General features: G+C 40.7%; 1 protein-coding gene across 1 annotated transcript in view; it reads right to left on the bottom strand.

The window, feature by feature from the left end:
• Zfpm2 (zinc finger protein, FOG family member 2) overlaps positions 1 to 13150 on the bottom strand; it is a 337351-nt gene that overhangs the window by 294342 nt on the left and 29859 nt on the right. The window contains exon 4 of the mRNA XM_005381999.1: positions 1786 to 1887. Within this exon, the coding sequence (XP_005382056.1) occupies positions 1786 to 1887 (102 nt within the window). The remainder of the gene's footprint in view (positions 1 to 1785; positions 1888 to 13150) is intronic.

The raw sequence follows: 13150 nt of genomic DNA, 5'->3' as shown, positions 1-13150 counted from the left end.
GGAAAATGTGTTAAGAATTTTATAACACACAAAGGGAGTATTTTCTTCTAAGAGTACCTGGTTAGAGTCAGACATTTTTCCTTCAAAGTTTTAACAAACACACATGTCACCAGAAGCGGTACAAACACTTGCACCAAAAGGAGGAGAAAAAATTACATTAAATCAAAGACACAAGTAGAATTTACCTGAAAACTAAAACCTCATTTTGAAGTCAGCATGATGGGATTCTTTGCTTTTTTCACCCTCCCCTTTCTTCATCTTAGCCAATAATTCAACTTTATTTCTGGAGAAGCATCCGGAAAGGGTGGCACTGGCTTTGATCACTCACCAAGTTTCCTTCTTCCTCCAGACCTGGGAAGCAGGAGCCCAGGACAGAGAGAAACCTACACCACGAATCTGCCCCGCAATGAGAGGAGACAGAATGCAGCTCTTTCGCAAGCAGGCATATCTGAAAGGCCACCCAAACTAATTTTTAAATGTGTGAACTCTTCTAAACATACACATATTTAATTCCACACACATAAAATAGGTAATTCCCACATTATTTTAAGTTATATGTTACCACATCTAAAGTAAGACTTTTCCCTGAAGTCTTTGTTTCTCTCTCTTTTTTTTAATTAAGGGAATTTTCCCCACATTGATAAGTCAGAAGCATCATACAGTAAGGTAAAAATATCGGAAGTCTGCACCTTCTTCCAAACTCTTAAAATGTGGTGTTATTGTATTTTAAATATAATACAATTTAACCCAAAACCTTGAATAGCATTACGCTGTAGCATGCAGAATACAAACATTTGTGTGTATCATGAATAACATTAGAAATGACATCATAATAATCAGATATACTGTATCTTCATTTCTGTTTGCATTATATTTTCCAGCTGCTGGTTTCAGAAAATTACCACTGGATCCCTCTCCTCTTCATGCACAGTGGAGAGCAATTTGCAAAGTCATGCACGGGTGAAAATGTGATTTCAATGTAGGGATCTTTCTTAATGAAAAATGTTACTGCTTTGGAAATCATAGCTAAAACTATTTCAAAACTTGCTTCTATTTTTAAGCATTATGACATAATGGTTTCCATTTATAAATACACCATCAGTAGTAAGTTACTTAGTAACAAATCGTAGGTTATTTCCCACAGAGTTCCTATACACGTTCTAAATTGTATAAAGCTATATTGGTAATTTGGAGCATTTTTGATCAGGTTTTTGTTATTGTTTGTTTTTGCAGCAATGACGAAATATTGGATCTTTTAAATGTAAATTTAATTTTATTCACAAAAATGGAAATGCTGCCAAAATGTCGAATCAAAAAAGGGCATCTTCAACAACTCTTCAACTTCCAAATATATATTGAGGTTCAGTGTATGAATTGTGGCATACGTAACTGAAAAAGCCAGTTCTATAAGTATTGTTGTTTCTGACTTTGTAAGCTTTCAAACTGTGCCCAATTTGAATTTAAATGTAGCTTAAGGAATCTCTGCTCACAGCAAAGTAGCAAGTAGAATTGATCAATTTTAAATGAGTATCAAAGGGAAAAAAGGTGGAAACTCAAACAAAGATGGAACTCTGGGTTTTTAAGTTTATTTAACAAATGGATAAATATCTTCTCTAAATAGCGATGTGTATTTAAACACCCCAGTAAACAAGAAACAAAAAATATATATTTTTTTAAATCAGAGTTGAGAGACTGTAAGTTTCCCAAGCCAACTAAACTTTAAGGAGGAAAAGCGTAACTTCTCAATAAAAGCAAAAATGGTTAAATGCTGCTTCTCTGCCCTACCTGGGCCATCCCAGTCCTCCGCCTCCACTCCAGGCGGCCCTGGCTTCTCTGGCTGTGTGTCCCCGTCTGACTCTGCCGCCTCCTGGACCCCTTCATCGTCACCTGAGAGACACCAACACGGGAGAAACAGAAGGTCATTAAGAGGGTTCCGTGACCCCCAACCCTGTGTAGAGAGCTGTCCGTACTATACATCCAATTAAAGAGTTGTTACATTATCACCTGATAAATGTCCATCACTAATTATTTTGCTATTTATTGTGGCTTAAGTATAAACAAAATCATCAGTTATTAACTAATAAATACATAAAATTACTATAGACAATAAAGAGCATTCCATCTACGTTTTCCTTCGGAGTTATTATTAAATGTAAGAAGAAAATCAGACAGCAATATATAATTTTTTTAGTTTTTCCATACAGAAAAACTTAATTCATTTATTTCCAAATTATATATATATTTCTTTTAGTACTAGGGATTGAACCCACGGGACCTTGCACAGAGCTATATTCCCTACCTATTTTAAACTTTTTTGGGACAAGGTCTGGATAAATGGTTAACCTGCCCAGTCTGCAATCCTCCTGCCTCTGCCTTCCAAGTACTGGGATTAGAGGTGTGCATCAAGTAATTTTTGTACAGGGAAGACAAATTAGAATGTAATGAAATAACTTTGGGTGAGACATGTTTCTGTTTGTGGTTGAGTTTAGGTTACTTTGAAGATTTTTGTTGTTCTCCAGCTCTACGCTTGCTAAAACTGGCGTCATTTCTTCCAAAGACATGGTGTCAGGACACCATAGGTAAGCGACGGTCACAAACAGACAGCCAGTGACCAGGCGCTCACGAGGCAGGAAGCCAGAAAGTAACGCTGGACCTCGGGTAAGTGCAGGTAGTGCTTTCCTTAAAAAAGAAAAATGCGTTTTGGGTACCAATGAAGCTACAGTAAAGGAGAAAAAACATTCACAATGCAAGCGTATTTTAAAGGTAAATGTCTAAGTTATGAACCCCTTCATCTTAAGTGGTAATGTGGCAAAGTAGACTCAATTCTAAAAGAAAGTAATCTTTACTTTAGCATGGTGCAGACATTAAATAACACCGAGCTATAATTGCTGATAGACAGTAGACAACAGAATAGCAGGCGAGGGTGAAGCCTGCACGTCTTGAATCTTGTTGCACTAGCGTTTCAAAGCAAATGGCTAGCCCACCCGCTTCTCTGAACACTCAACCATTTCCCATGTAGTTGTCCAAAGTTCTAATGGTATTTATATCTTATGCAATTTTACAAGAGAAAAATGCTGAACTTGTGAAGCATCACAGTAAGGCAGAAAACCCAAAACTTCCAGGAAATCGTTATTACCCTACAGGACATTCATCTGATGGTGATCTCAATTTTGAGCCTTAAACCACATATATTTCACATTCATTTAAGTGCAGCATTATCAGATGAATGATTTTGAAAACTGGAATAAAGGTGAGAGCACAGACACTCACGGGCACCGCTATCGAATTCCGTTTCCTTCACAGGGGAGCACTGGTCTGGGGTCAGAAGGAATAAAACCCACAACCAGACCACACCATTGAGTCCCATGCCTGGAATCAGAAGCTCTTGGGAGACCGAGTTATCTCGCCCTTTTACACTGACCAGAATGAATGTCAAGGAAACTCTCAAGAGGTACTGTATGAGTACCCACTGTGTGTAAGGAACCCTAGCAGGTGCTGCAGGACACATGCAGAAAAACACAGATCCCACCTGGAGCTGCGGAACCCTTGGAGGAGAAGGGCAAAGTGCCAAGGGAGGTACAAGGAAATGTTGCCACCCTGCGTTCTCCTTTTCCAGGTTACTAGAAGAACCAACTATCACCGGAGGTCGGAGGAGGAGTTCTGTTCTCACTGGTCCAACATGAGCAGGCCAGATCTTGAGCCCGCACAGAGTGGGCTCTGTGGCCTTTGCTACCCCAAAACGTGGATACCCCTAGCTGACTCTGCTTGCCCAGTCCTTGCCTAGTGACGGTCTGCCCACTGTCCCCATTCAGAGATGGACGCCAGGCCAGGTATGCAGGAGGCTCGCGGCATCTGCACTGACTGCTTCGGTCCCCGACTCCAGGGGTGAGGATTTGAGTCTCAGCCTGTGTTTATGTAAGGATTGAATCAATGCCTTGCAGTGAGCCGGCTGGCATAGCTAGAGTCTCCTTAGCTAGATCAGAGGCTCTGAACATCTCAGATCTTTTCTATTTGCCCTTCCTGCTATGTCCAAGGACTTCTTCTCTGCCCTGTCTTATGCCCATGGAGGCTGACCTCAGGGACCTCCATCTCCTTTGTCTTCTGTTTTCTGGTTGAGTTCAGCCAATGGTAGCAGAGCAGAGAAGCAACGTACAGAAGTAGCAGAGTCAGGTGCTTGCACGTTGACCCAGAATCACTGATGGTCTTCCACTGAATTTAGAGACCCCTCCTGCTTCCTAAGCTCCAAAACTAGCTTCTCTTTCCTTCTGGAGCCGAGTCACCAGCAGCTTCCCACTCCTGGGAGCCCTGAGGCTTCCCACCCGTTGCTGGTTCCCCAAGCCCATCCCACAGCTGTGCACTCTGCAGTAAACTTCTGTAGAGGAGCCCGCCCCTGAGTCAGACCAGTTCCCCCAGGAGCCTTAATGACACATCTGTTTCTTTCCAAGGGCCTCATCCACTTTCCCGGTTTGAAGCCAATCACCACCTCTGCCGTATTTTGTGCACCACTTTCTTTAAATAGAGTCTCTTCTTATAATTTCTTTTTAAAGTTTAAGTTAGAAATCTTGCTTTAAAAAGCAACTTAAAAAAACAAAAACTTACCACTGCTATACATGGAAAATCAGTATCACATGACAAAAATAGAAGATAATCAGAATGATAGATTTCATAGAAACACAGACAATGCTATCAAACTCTAGGTTTTACATCTATTGAGACCCTGGGCCTATGTTCTTATTGCCTTGGCTGAGAAAGGAAAACAAGCAAATACTAAAGGAATTTTTAAATCATGGGGCTATGAAACTGAGATTTTTTTCACCAATATGCGAAGGACAGCAGAAGTTGAAAACGTTCTCCTGGTTGATATAACGCTACATACCAACACATCAGTGTGCTACCTCAGTCTTCTAAGGCATCACCAGAGAGACCGAGGCAAATGGGGAAGACCTTGCCTTGCCAACACTTTCTGTTCCCTTGAGGCCAGAGCACACATGCGATCTACCACTAAGAAGGCAACCTTCTGGCTGCATTCCATAGACTGAACGGGGCTCATCCTGGGGCTGGTGCAGAGCATGCACCCAGGGAACTTGCCCCACAGTGACAAGCTGAGAGTGCAATCTGTAGTATCTGTAGGGTATCCATCCCATTCAAGCCATTCCTCACTGCTCAGGAACCCTGAAACAGGGATGTGGAGGACCTGGTGGGGACTTGAAGAGCATGTGTCCCAAGTTAGACTGATTTACTGTCCAGGAAATTAATGTGCAGGTAGGGGCAGAGTTGTCTTCAGGGTCTGCCAGCTACACTGGTACTCTGGATTGGGTAAGCCCCCACCCACAGGCCCTTCCTGTTGTTACTGGGAGGTGGTGCAGTCTTTAGGAGGTGGGGCTGACTGGACTGAGGGGGTCTTCTGGTCATTGGTGGAGAGCACTTGAAGCAGGTGTTAGGATCCTGGCCCTTGCTCTGCTCCCTTTCACTCTGTCCCTGAGGCGAGGGCTTTCTCTGCTACACATTCCCACCATGACGCATTTCTTCACCACAGCCACAGGCCGACCAACCATGGACTGTGCCCTCTAAAACCGTGAGCCACAATAAAGCCCTTTGTTTTGAGTTGATTATCTCAGGATTTTGTTACAGTAATGGAAAGCTGGTGGACACAACTGCATTGGGTATCAAGCGCATCAAGCATCCCTCCCAAATCTTCCAGGATTCAGGAACAAGGCCTTGCCCTTGTCACGGTAGCAGCATATTCCAACAAGAGGATAGCGCCTCTAGAAGCAAGCACAGAGGGCGTCACTAAAGCCACCACCACCCTCAGCCTGTACAAAGTTTGAAGTCGAAGCTGTGTCACCTAACTGCCAGCGTAGTATTCTTTGTAATGTATCCTTTTGCTCTCTCCCTTCTCCAGTTGAAAGAACTGTGAAGACCCAAACAGTGATCATCCCAGAACAGCCCGTTAGGAGTAAGCATGAGGCCATGCTGTTAAAAATCATCCATCCAAGGGCCCAGAGAGCAGACAGTAAAATTCTGAGCAGAACCACTTAGAGAGGTTAGGGTTTATATTAAAATACTAGCCACATTATCCTTCTGTTCAAACAAAGAAGTAAATCTTCCTGAATTTTACTATACTATTTTTTTGTTTGTTTGTTTTTGTTTTTGTTTTTCTTTGGTACCGGGAACCGAACTCACGACCTTGCGCTTGGCAGGCAGGCGCTTTTGCCACTGAGCTAAATCCCCAGCCCCCTTTACTATACTATTTTAATTGCTGGACACATGGTACCCAGGCAAAATGTAATTAATCATTAATATTTATGATGCTTATTTTGCAAGATATAAGAAATATGAAAGAATTTTAAAATATATTTTATTTTTTTATTTTAAAGGTAAAAGAACAAAAACATACTAACAAACACACATACATTTCCAAAACAAGACAAAAACAATACAAGCAATACAAAATTTCAGACAAGGTGATAGGAAATTAACGACGATGATTATATTACATACTGATATCTTGAAACTAGTTACGCAGATAAACAAATATAGACATGTAGGATTGATCAAACAATTAAATATTAACTGTTCCTTTCAATAAAGCAATAGAAGTCAGTAGTACAGCTATATTAGCTATCCTGTATATACATACATACATAATTTTCTCGTTCTTTCTTTTCTCTTTTCCCTCATCCTAGTTATTCTTTTGAGTAGTTTCCTTAACTTTCACAATATCTATCACACCTCCTAGTTTTTATTCACTCTTTCAGGTTCTCACACTAGTGAGACAGTACACACTCAGCCACCTGATCTTTGACAAAGGGGCCAAACTAGTTCACTGGAAGAAAGATAGCCTCTTTAATAAATGGTGCTGGAAAAACTCACTTGCCACATGCCGAAGACTGAAAATAGACCCATGTCTATCACCATGCACCAAACTCAAAGTCAAAATGGATCACAGATCTAAATATTAAAACAGAAACACTAAATCTACTGAAAGAGAAAGTAGGTAAAAATCTTGAAGACACAGGGGTTGATAGAGAGTTCTTGAACAAAAACCCAAACTGCCCATGAAATACTTCAAAGAATTAACAACTGGGATCTCATTTTACTGAAATCACCAACAGAGTAAAAAGGAAACCCACAAATTGGGAAGAAATTTTAGCCTACTGTCCCTCGGACAAAGGATTTCTATCTAGAACATATAAAGAATCAAAAAACATCAGCCCCACCCCGCCCAAATTCAAAGACCCGATTCAAAAATGGGCACACACTTCTCAGATGAATATACACAAATGGCACATAAATACATGTGAAAATGTTCAACATCATTAATCATTTGAGAAATGCAAATTAAAACAACCCTGAGATTCCATCTCACCCCAGAAAGAATGACTATCATCAAGAAATCAACCAATAACAACTGCTGGAGGGGCTATGGGGAAAAAGGAACTCTTCTCCACTGTTGGTGGGTGTATAGACTGGTGTAAACACTGTGGAGATCAGTCTGGAGATTAACATCAGTAAACTAGGACAAGAGGTCCCATTCAATCCAGCTATTCCCCTCCTGGATATTTTTCCAGAAGAACCGAAAACATCATACCACAACAATATATGTGCACTCATGTTTATAGCAATGCAATTTGTAATAGTTCAATCTTGGAAATATTGTCCAAATGTCCATCAACTGAGGAATGGATAGAAAAGATGTGCTATTTTATACAATGGAGTATTACTCAGCTAAAAAGAAATGTCCATCAACTGAGGAATGGATAGAAAAGATGTGGTATTTTATACAATGGAGTATTACTCAGCTAAAAAGAAAGATAAACTTGAAGCTTTTATAGATAAATGGATGCAACTAGAGACCATACTCATAAGTGAAATAAATATATTTTCTGTTAAGGACTCTACAGTCTACTTGAGACAACCAATATGCATAACAGTAGTAACCACTGATTGAGAAAACACAGTTAATGGAGCTCATGAATAATTCTGAGTGAAGAGACCTAATGTATAAAAAGTGGGAGACAGCTCTGCACAAGGAGACTGACCATGAGGAATCTATGCAATTAACTTCAGGTGCTGACCCTCATGTCAAAGGCCGTGAGAAGCCCTGGAGGTGCTTGGGGGCGGGGGGGGGGGGAGCTCTGTGCTCATGTGACACAAATACAGTCATCAACACATATTTACGGGATATCTATGAGCGCACCTGTCAGCACGCAGGTCTCTTGAGTTTTCCTTACCTGGTTCCACAGCCACACTCTGCCTTGTCTCAGAATTCCCACCAATTTCTGTAGACTATGGTTTAAGGTACTCTGATGCATTTATTAAACAAGTGACATTTTGGGAAGGAAAACTAGTAATATGAGAAAACTATGATGAGAAGTGTGTTTGGAAAAATACACTGTAATCACAAACGTGAAAAGTTAAAGGTTTCAGTTGAATCAAAAATATGATCATTGCTCCAAACAGAGGTGACACGAAATGTTCTGTAATCCTGTACTAAAACAGTACTTTCTGGATGCCGTCAGGTACTGAGAATGGGATACAGGCTGGCTCTTTCTCCTATGCAACTCCCAGACCAAGGTGGGGCAGAGTCCAGAGGGACTTGCGATCTGGTGACCAGTGCTTGGATGGGAGTTCACGATGACACAGCCTCACACAGACACGGTGAACCCAGACCAAGCTTCACCAAGGCAGCCTCTGTGTCACAGAAGCCTCCTGGAGCTGGGACCAGCCAAACAGCCCACGTGCTGGAAGCTTGGCCCTGGAAGAAAATGAACCCCGAAGGTGCAAAGTCTAGTGGCTTTATGGCTGGAAAGGATTTTCAGATTAAAGAGCACCCATCCGCCCAAAGAATCCCACATGAGAATATGATAGTAATGGAGATTTTACAGAGGAGGCAACAGCAACATCACACTGGCAGTGAACCTGGACAGCTCGAGGGTGCAGCAGTAGCTCCAGACAAAGGCTCAAGATACCAAAGAGAAGCAGCGTGAGAAATGCTCTTTCTGTAGGACGTCCCTTCCTCATTCAGTATCGGCCAAATGTACCCATTATTACTCTCATCCCGTCCCTACTAAGAAAAGGAAATGGAAAATGCCTGCAAATCTCTGGGAGATTTTTTGTTTGTTTGTTTTTCTCCGGTACTGGGAACCGAACTCATGACCTTGCACTTGCCAGGCAGGCGCTTTTGCCGCTGAGCTAAATCCCCAGCCCCTCTGGGAGATATCTGTTGCAGAGAAATTTATTAAATCACTCAAAATGAAAATATTACAATTCAGTGTATTAAGGGCTGGACTGAACTAGTAATTTTGAATAATAAAATGTTTTACTCATATCATTTAACTTCCAAATCACAAGGCAGACCTTACATTTAACATTCACCTCCATCTGCAGCAATAGCAGGTATCCGTAATCCTGATCCACTGAACGATGTGCTCTAATTACGGAGCACTCAGAGCTAGAACTACCGAAAATAAGTATCACTGAGTATTTAGTTAAAGAAGTACTGTAAAAACAGCTGACTGCACACAATTAACAGCTCAAAAGTTCATTTTGCACAAATCTGAAGCTATTTATGAAACTGGGTAAGTATGCAACATATACCACATTAATAAAAGTAAATTCCAAGAGGGATAACAGTTTAAAGTTAAAACCTTTAGTCTTCAAAGCAAATTACAAACCACGTTTTCTTAAAGAAACAGTGCAAAAAAAGAGAAAGATGACTAAACTACAAGGATGTCCCAAGAAATGACACACGCGGATATAGAAAACACAACGGAATGCATTTTGTACTCATCTCAGTATCTGCTGTGAGCTCAACGCTGGAATAACACAGACAAAGAAGGCAGAGGTCGCACCCACAAGCTCAGGTTGTACATCAAGCCCAAATGGGATGATGCCACCCTGAGCTCTGTGCCACATAACAGTGTCCTGTACTCCGGGAAGATGAGCCTGAGGACAGGGGCACGGAAGACGCCGGGCTCTGCCAGCCAGTGTCAGAGACAAGGTTTGACCATGGCAGTCCTGAGCTGAGGAGCGCTCTCCTGAGCCACACGAGCATCACGGTCAATACAACACAGGGAGCACAGAGATGGGGAGCTGCGGCCTGGGAGGCGACCCGCAGCACACAGTGACCCTGCTTAGCCCATGCGTCCAAGGAAGAGGAAGTTCGGGGATTTCATCTTCGTAAGAATGATATCTAAGCTTTCTCGCTTTACATGGCAGTTAGGAAAACCAGGTACACGTAGATGTGTAATGAATAGCCATTGCTCACTGCCCAGTTAGAAAGCTAGATTTTGGTTTAATTCCTTTCACCATAATGGATGGTAATATCATGACATTTGCTAATCAACTGCCTTCTGCATGTTATGACTGTTTAATAACTAAAGTATGTCACATTGTTCAACTCTTGTACTCTTCATCCTCAAACTTTATCTGAGAAAACTAATCCTCATTTTTATGGTAATTCTTCAGCTAATTCGTTTTTAAATATTTTACTAATAAAAAATGAAATGACTAAAATAATTTAATCAGATATGAAATCTCTGAAATACTTTTTAAAATTACTCCTTTTCTTCACAGTGAAGACTTGCTTGTTTCCTTTCAATGCACTCCTTCTGGGGGAAGATCTGTAAGCACAATTTAGTTTTGGTATAACCCAATTTCAGCTCCGTGATTTCCTGGAACGGCACTGACTTTATTGACAATTATTTCGTGTTCACGTCTATCCATCTCTGATTCTCTTATATTGGAAATCAGCACTATGAAGTTGCTCAGGAAAATGGCATGCAAAATTAATAACCAAGATAATGATGACACGTTTGCAAAGACACTCCTTCAAAAGCTCTATCGGTAGGCACAGGAACGGGCGCTGGAAGAGAATGACCGAAAGCGGCAGGACTGCGTTCGCTGTTCAATTGTTTACTTTCTAAGTTCCTTATTCACAGACTTTTAAATAGAAATTTCAGCGTATTCGTAGCAAAGCATAAATATATTTAACGGGATAACTACTACCTCTATCCAGAGACCAATTCACAAAATGATGAAGCAGAATAAATGTCAAGCAATAACAAAACCATAATATTTCTAAAATTATAGCTATTGAGTTAATGGCTTTCGACTGCAAGATTAAACTCTTTTGTTGTTCTTTTAAAAAAATATCATAGGCATTTTCTGGGCCCTTCCATTTTTCTTAGCCTGTTTTTCAGAATCAAGGGGAGCCCCGCAGGAGGAGACGGAGGTGTTATTGAACCGTATAATGCACACTATAAATGACCCGGGAGGCACACGAGAATATGGGCTCTGAAGCTCATGAAGCAGCATCTTTAAATACCACATCAGGTATTGTCGGGGAACTGGTGAGAGCGCTGGCTCTCCCTGCCGAGCAAAAATAGTTTAAAGAATGTAAACAAACACCTTTTCACTGAAAGTTAAACACCCCCATAGCAATTAAAGATGTGCCACATTCTGGTTCCGTCACTCTCAGCACAAAACACCAGCAGTGTTTCGTGTCTGAAAGCAGCCATGCAAGCAGCTGGCTGCTCTTTTAATCCATGTAGTTCCTATCAATATTAACCTCTTATAGAAATTCTTGTACAATGTAACTATTGAACTTCTTGACTACGAGTGCTATGGGAGCTGTTAGTCAGCCCTATAATGTATTTTGCAATCAGCTAAATCATCAAAGTATTTTTTAACAATGAACAGTTCAGGAGTGACAGATCTACTTTCTTGTTCACAACTGCTTATCGGAGAATAGATATCACATATGTTTTCCAGGTGCTTCCTATAGTTAGGGTACCTTCACAGAAGCCGCGCATGAAAGATAAGGTCATAAAAGAGATGAAAAATGTGTGAGCTTCACACACTTGTGGTTTTATCATCAGACAAGATAGCTCTGGGTAAAGGACTGCAGTCAAAAACAGAAAACTGCAGCTCCTACTGAAGGGCGAGGACACTATAAAGTTTACGGCTCAGTGTGTGTTTGCTTGCCTAATAGCTCACATATTGTTTAGCCTTTAAAAACTGTTTAGTTGCAAGTTACTCAAGAAAAAGAGTCGGGTTAGATTACCCTACTTTGCCAAATTATAGCTCTGGTCACATACAATCAGAAACAAAAGTAAATACCCACAAGTGCTGACCCTTTATGAAAATATCGAAAAGGAAATCCAAACATTTCAATGGTTTCACAAGAGTTGGTTCAATTTCTTCTTACATCCCGATCACAGCATGCAACTAGGGCCCTCCTTCAATGTATGACATACAGAGTTTTTCTATGTTCTAGATAACTGCATTCATATGTAATTATTTTTTAAAATGTGAGTGATTTTCTTATAAGTAACTTACTTGGGTTTTCCTATGTAATGTTGTTATTTTGAGAGTACCCTTTTTCCAACCCCAGTATATGAAAGATTAAACAGATCAAAAGAGTAAAATTTCCACTTATTCAAGGAGAATTTTCGGTCCCCGATGAGTGCTCAGTCCTGCACAATTGCTAACAGCAGTCCAGGGTTAAGTGCGCTATTCTGGGAGGAAACTAAATGTCTACAGTGTGCACTGTAACTGGACTACAGTGTGGATTGTAGTGTGGACTGTAATTGGCAGGGCTCTGTGATAGCTAGTAAGGGGGAAATTATTTAAAATACTCAGGTGCACGGCAATTATATCATACAACAGGCACAATTAAAGTCTTGATAACTTAGGAAGAAAGAATAGTATTTTATAAATTCTTTCTAAGCACTGAACATTTATTCCTGATTCAAATAGCTTCTTCTATATGCAAAAGGATTTTTCCCAAAGTCTAAGTCCAGTAAAGATCTCCAGCATACAGGAAATTTCCACATGCCAGAAAATAAGCCAACGTCTCATCAGATTATCACTGAGTAATCTTTATTATTTCTCTTAATGTTCTGGAAGGGGCAATCATATAAATAACTGTGTGTGAGGGACAGAAAAATCTACTTTAAAAGATGCTTCAAACACATGTTTATGTTTTAATTTTTTTTACTGTCTTTTCTATTCTCCTGCAAAAGAATGTCTCAATGGCACTAATATTCTGGTTAGAGAATTCAAATGCCAAAGACATCTCTTGCTCTAAGGAAGAGACACTGTGGCCTGGGGTGTGGAAACAAGGATGCTCTGAACGGGAGCTGAT

This window comes from Chinchilla lanigera, unplaced genomic scaffold (assembly GCF_000276665.1).
Source record: "Chinchilla lanigera isolate Chin_1 unplaced genomic scaffold, ChiLan1.0 scaffold00016, whole genome shotgun sequence".
Lineage (NCBI taxonomy): Eukaryota > Metazoa > Chordata > Mammalia > Rodentia > Chinchillidae > Chinchilla > Chinchilla lanigera.
The sequence above is the reverse complement of the archived record's forward strand: the minus strand, read 5'-3'. Positions and strand labels throughout refer to the sequence as shown.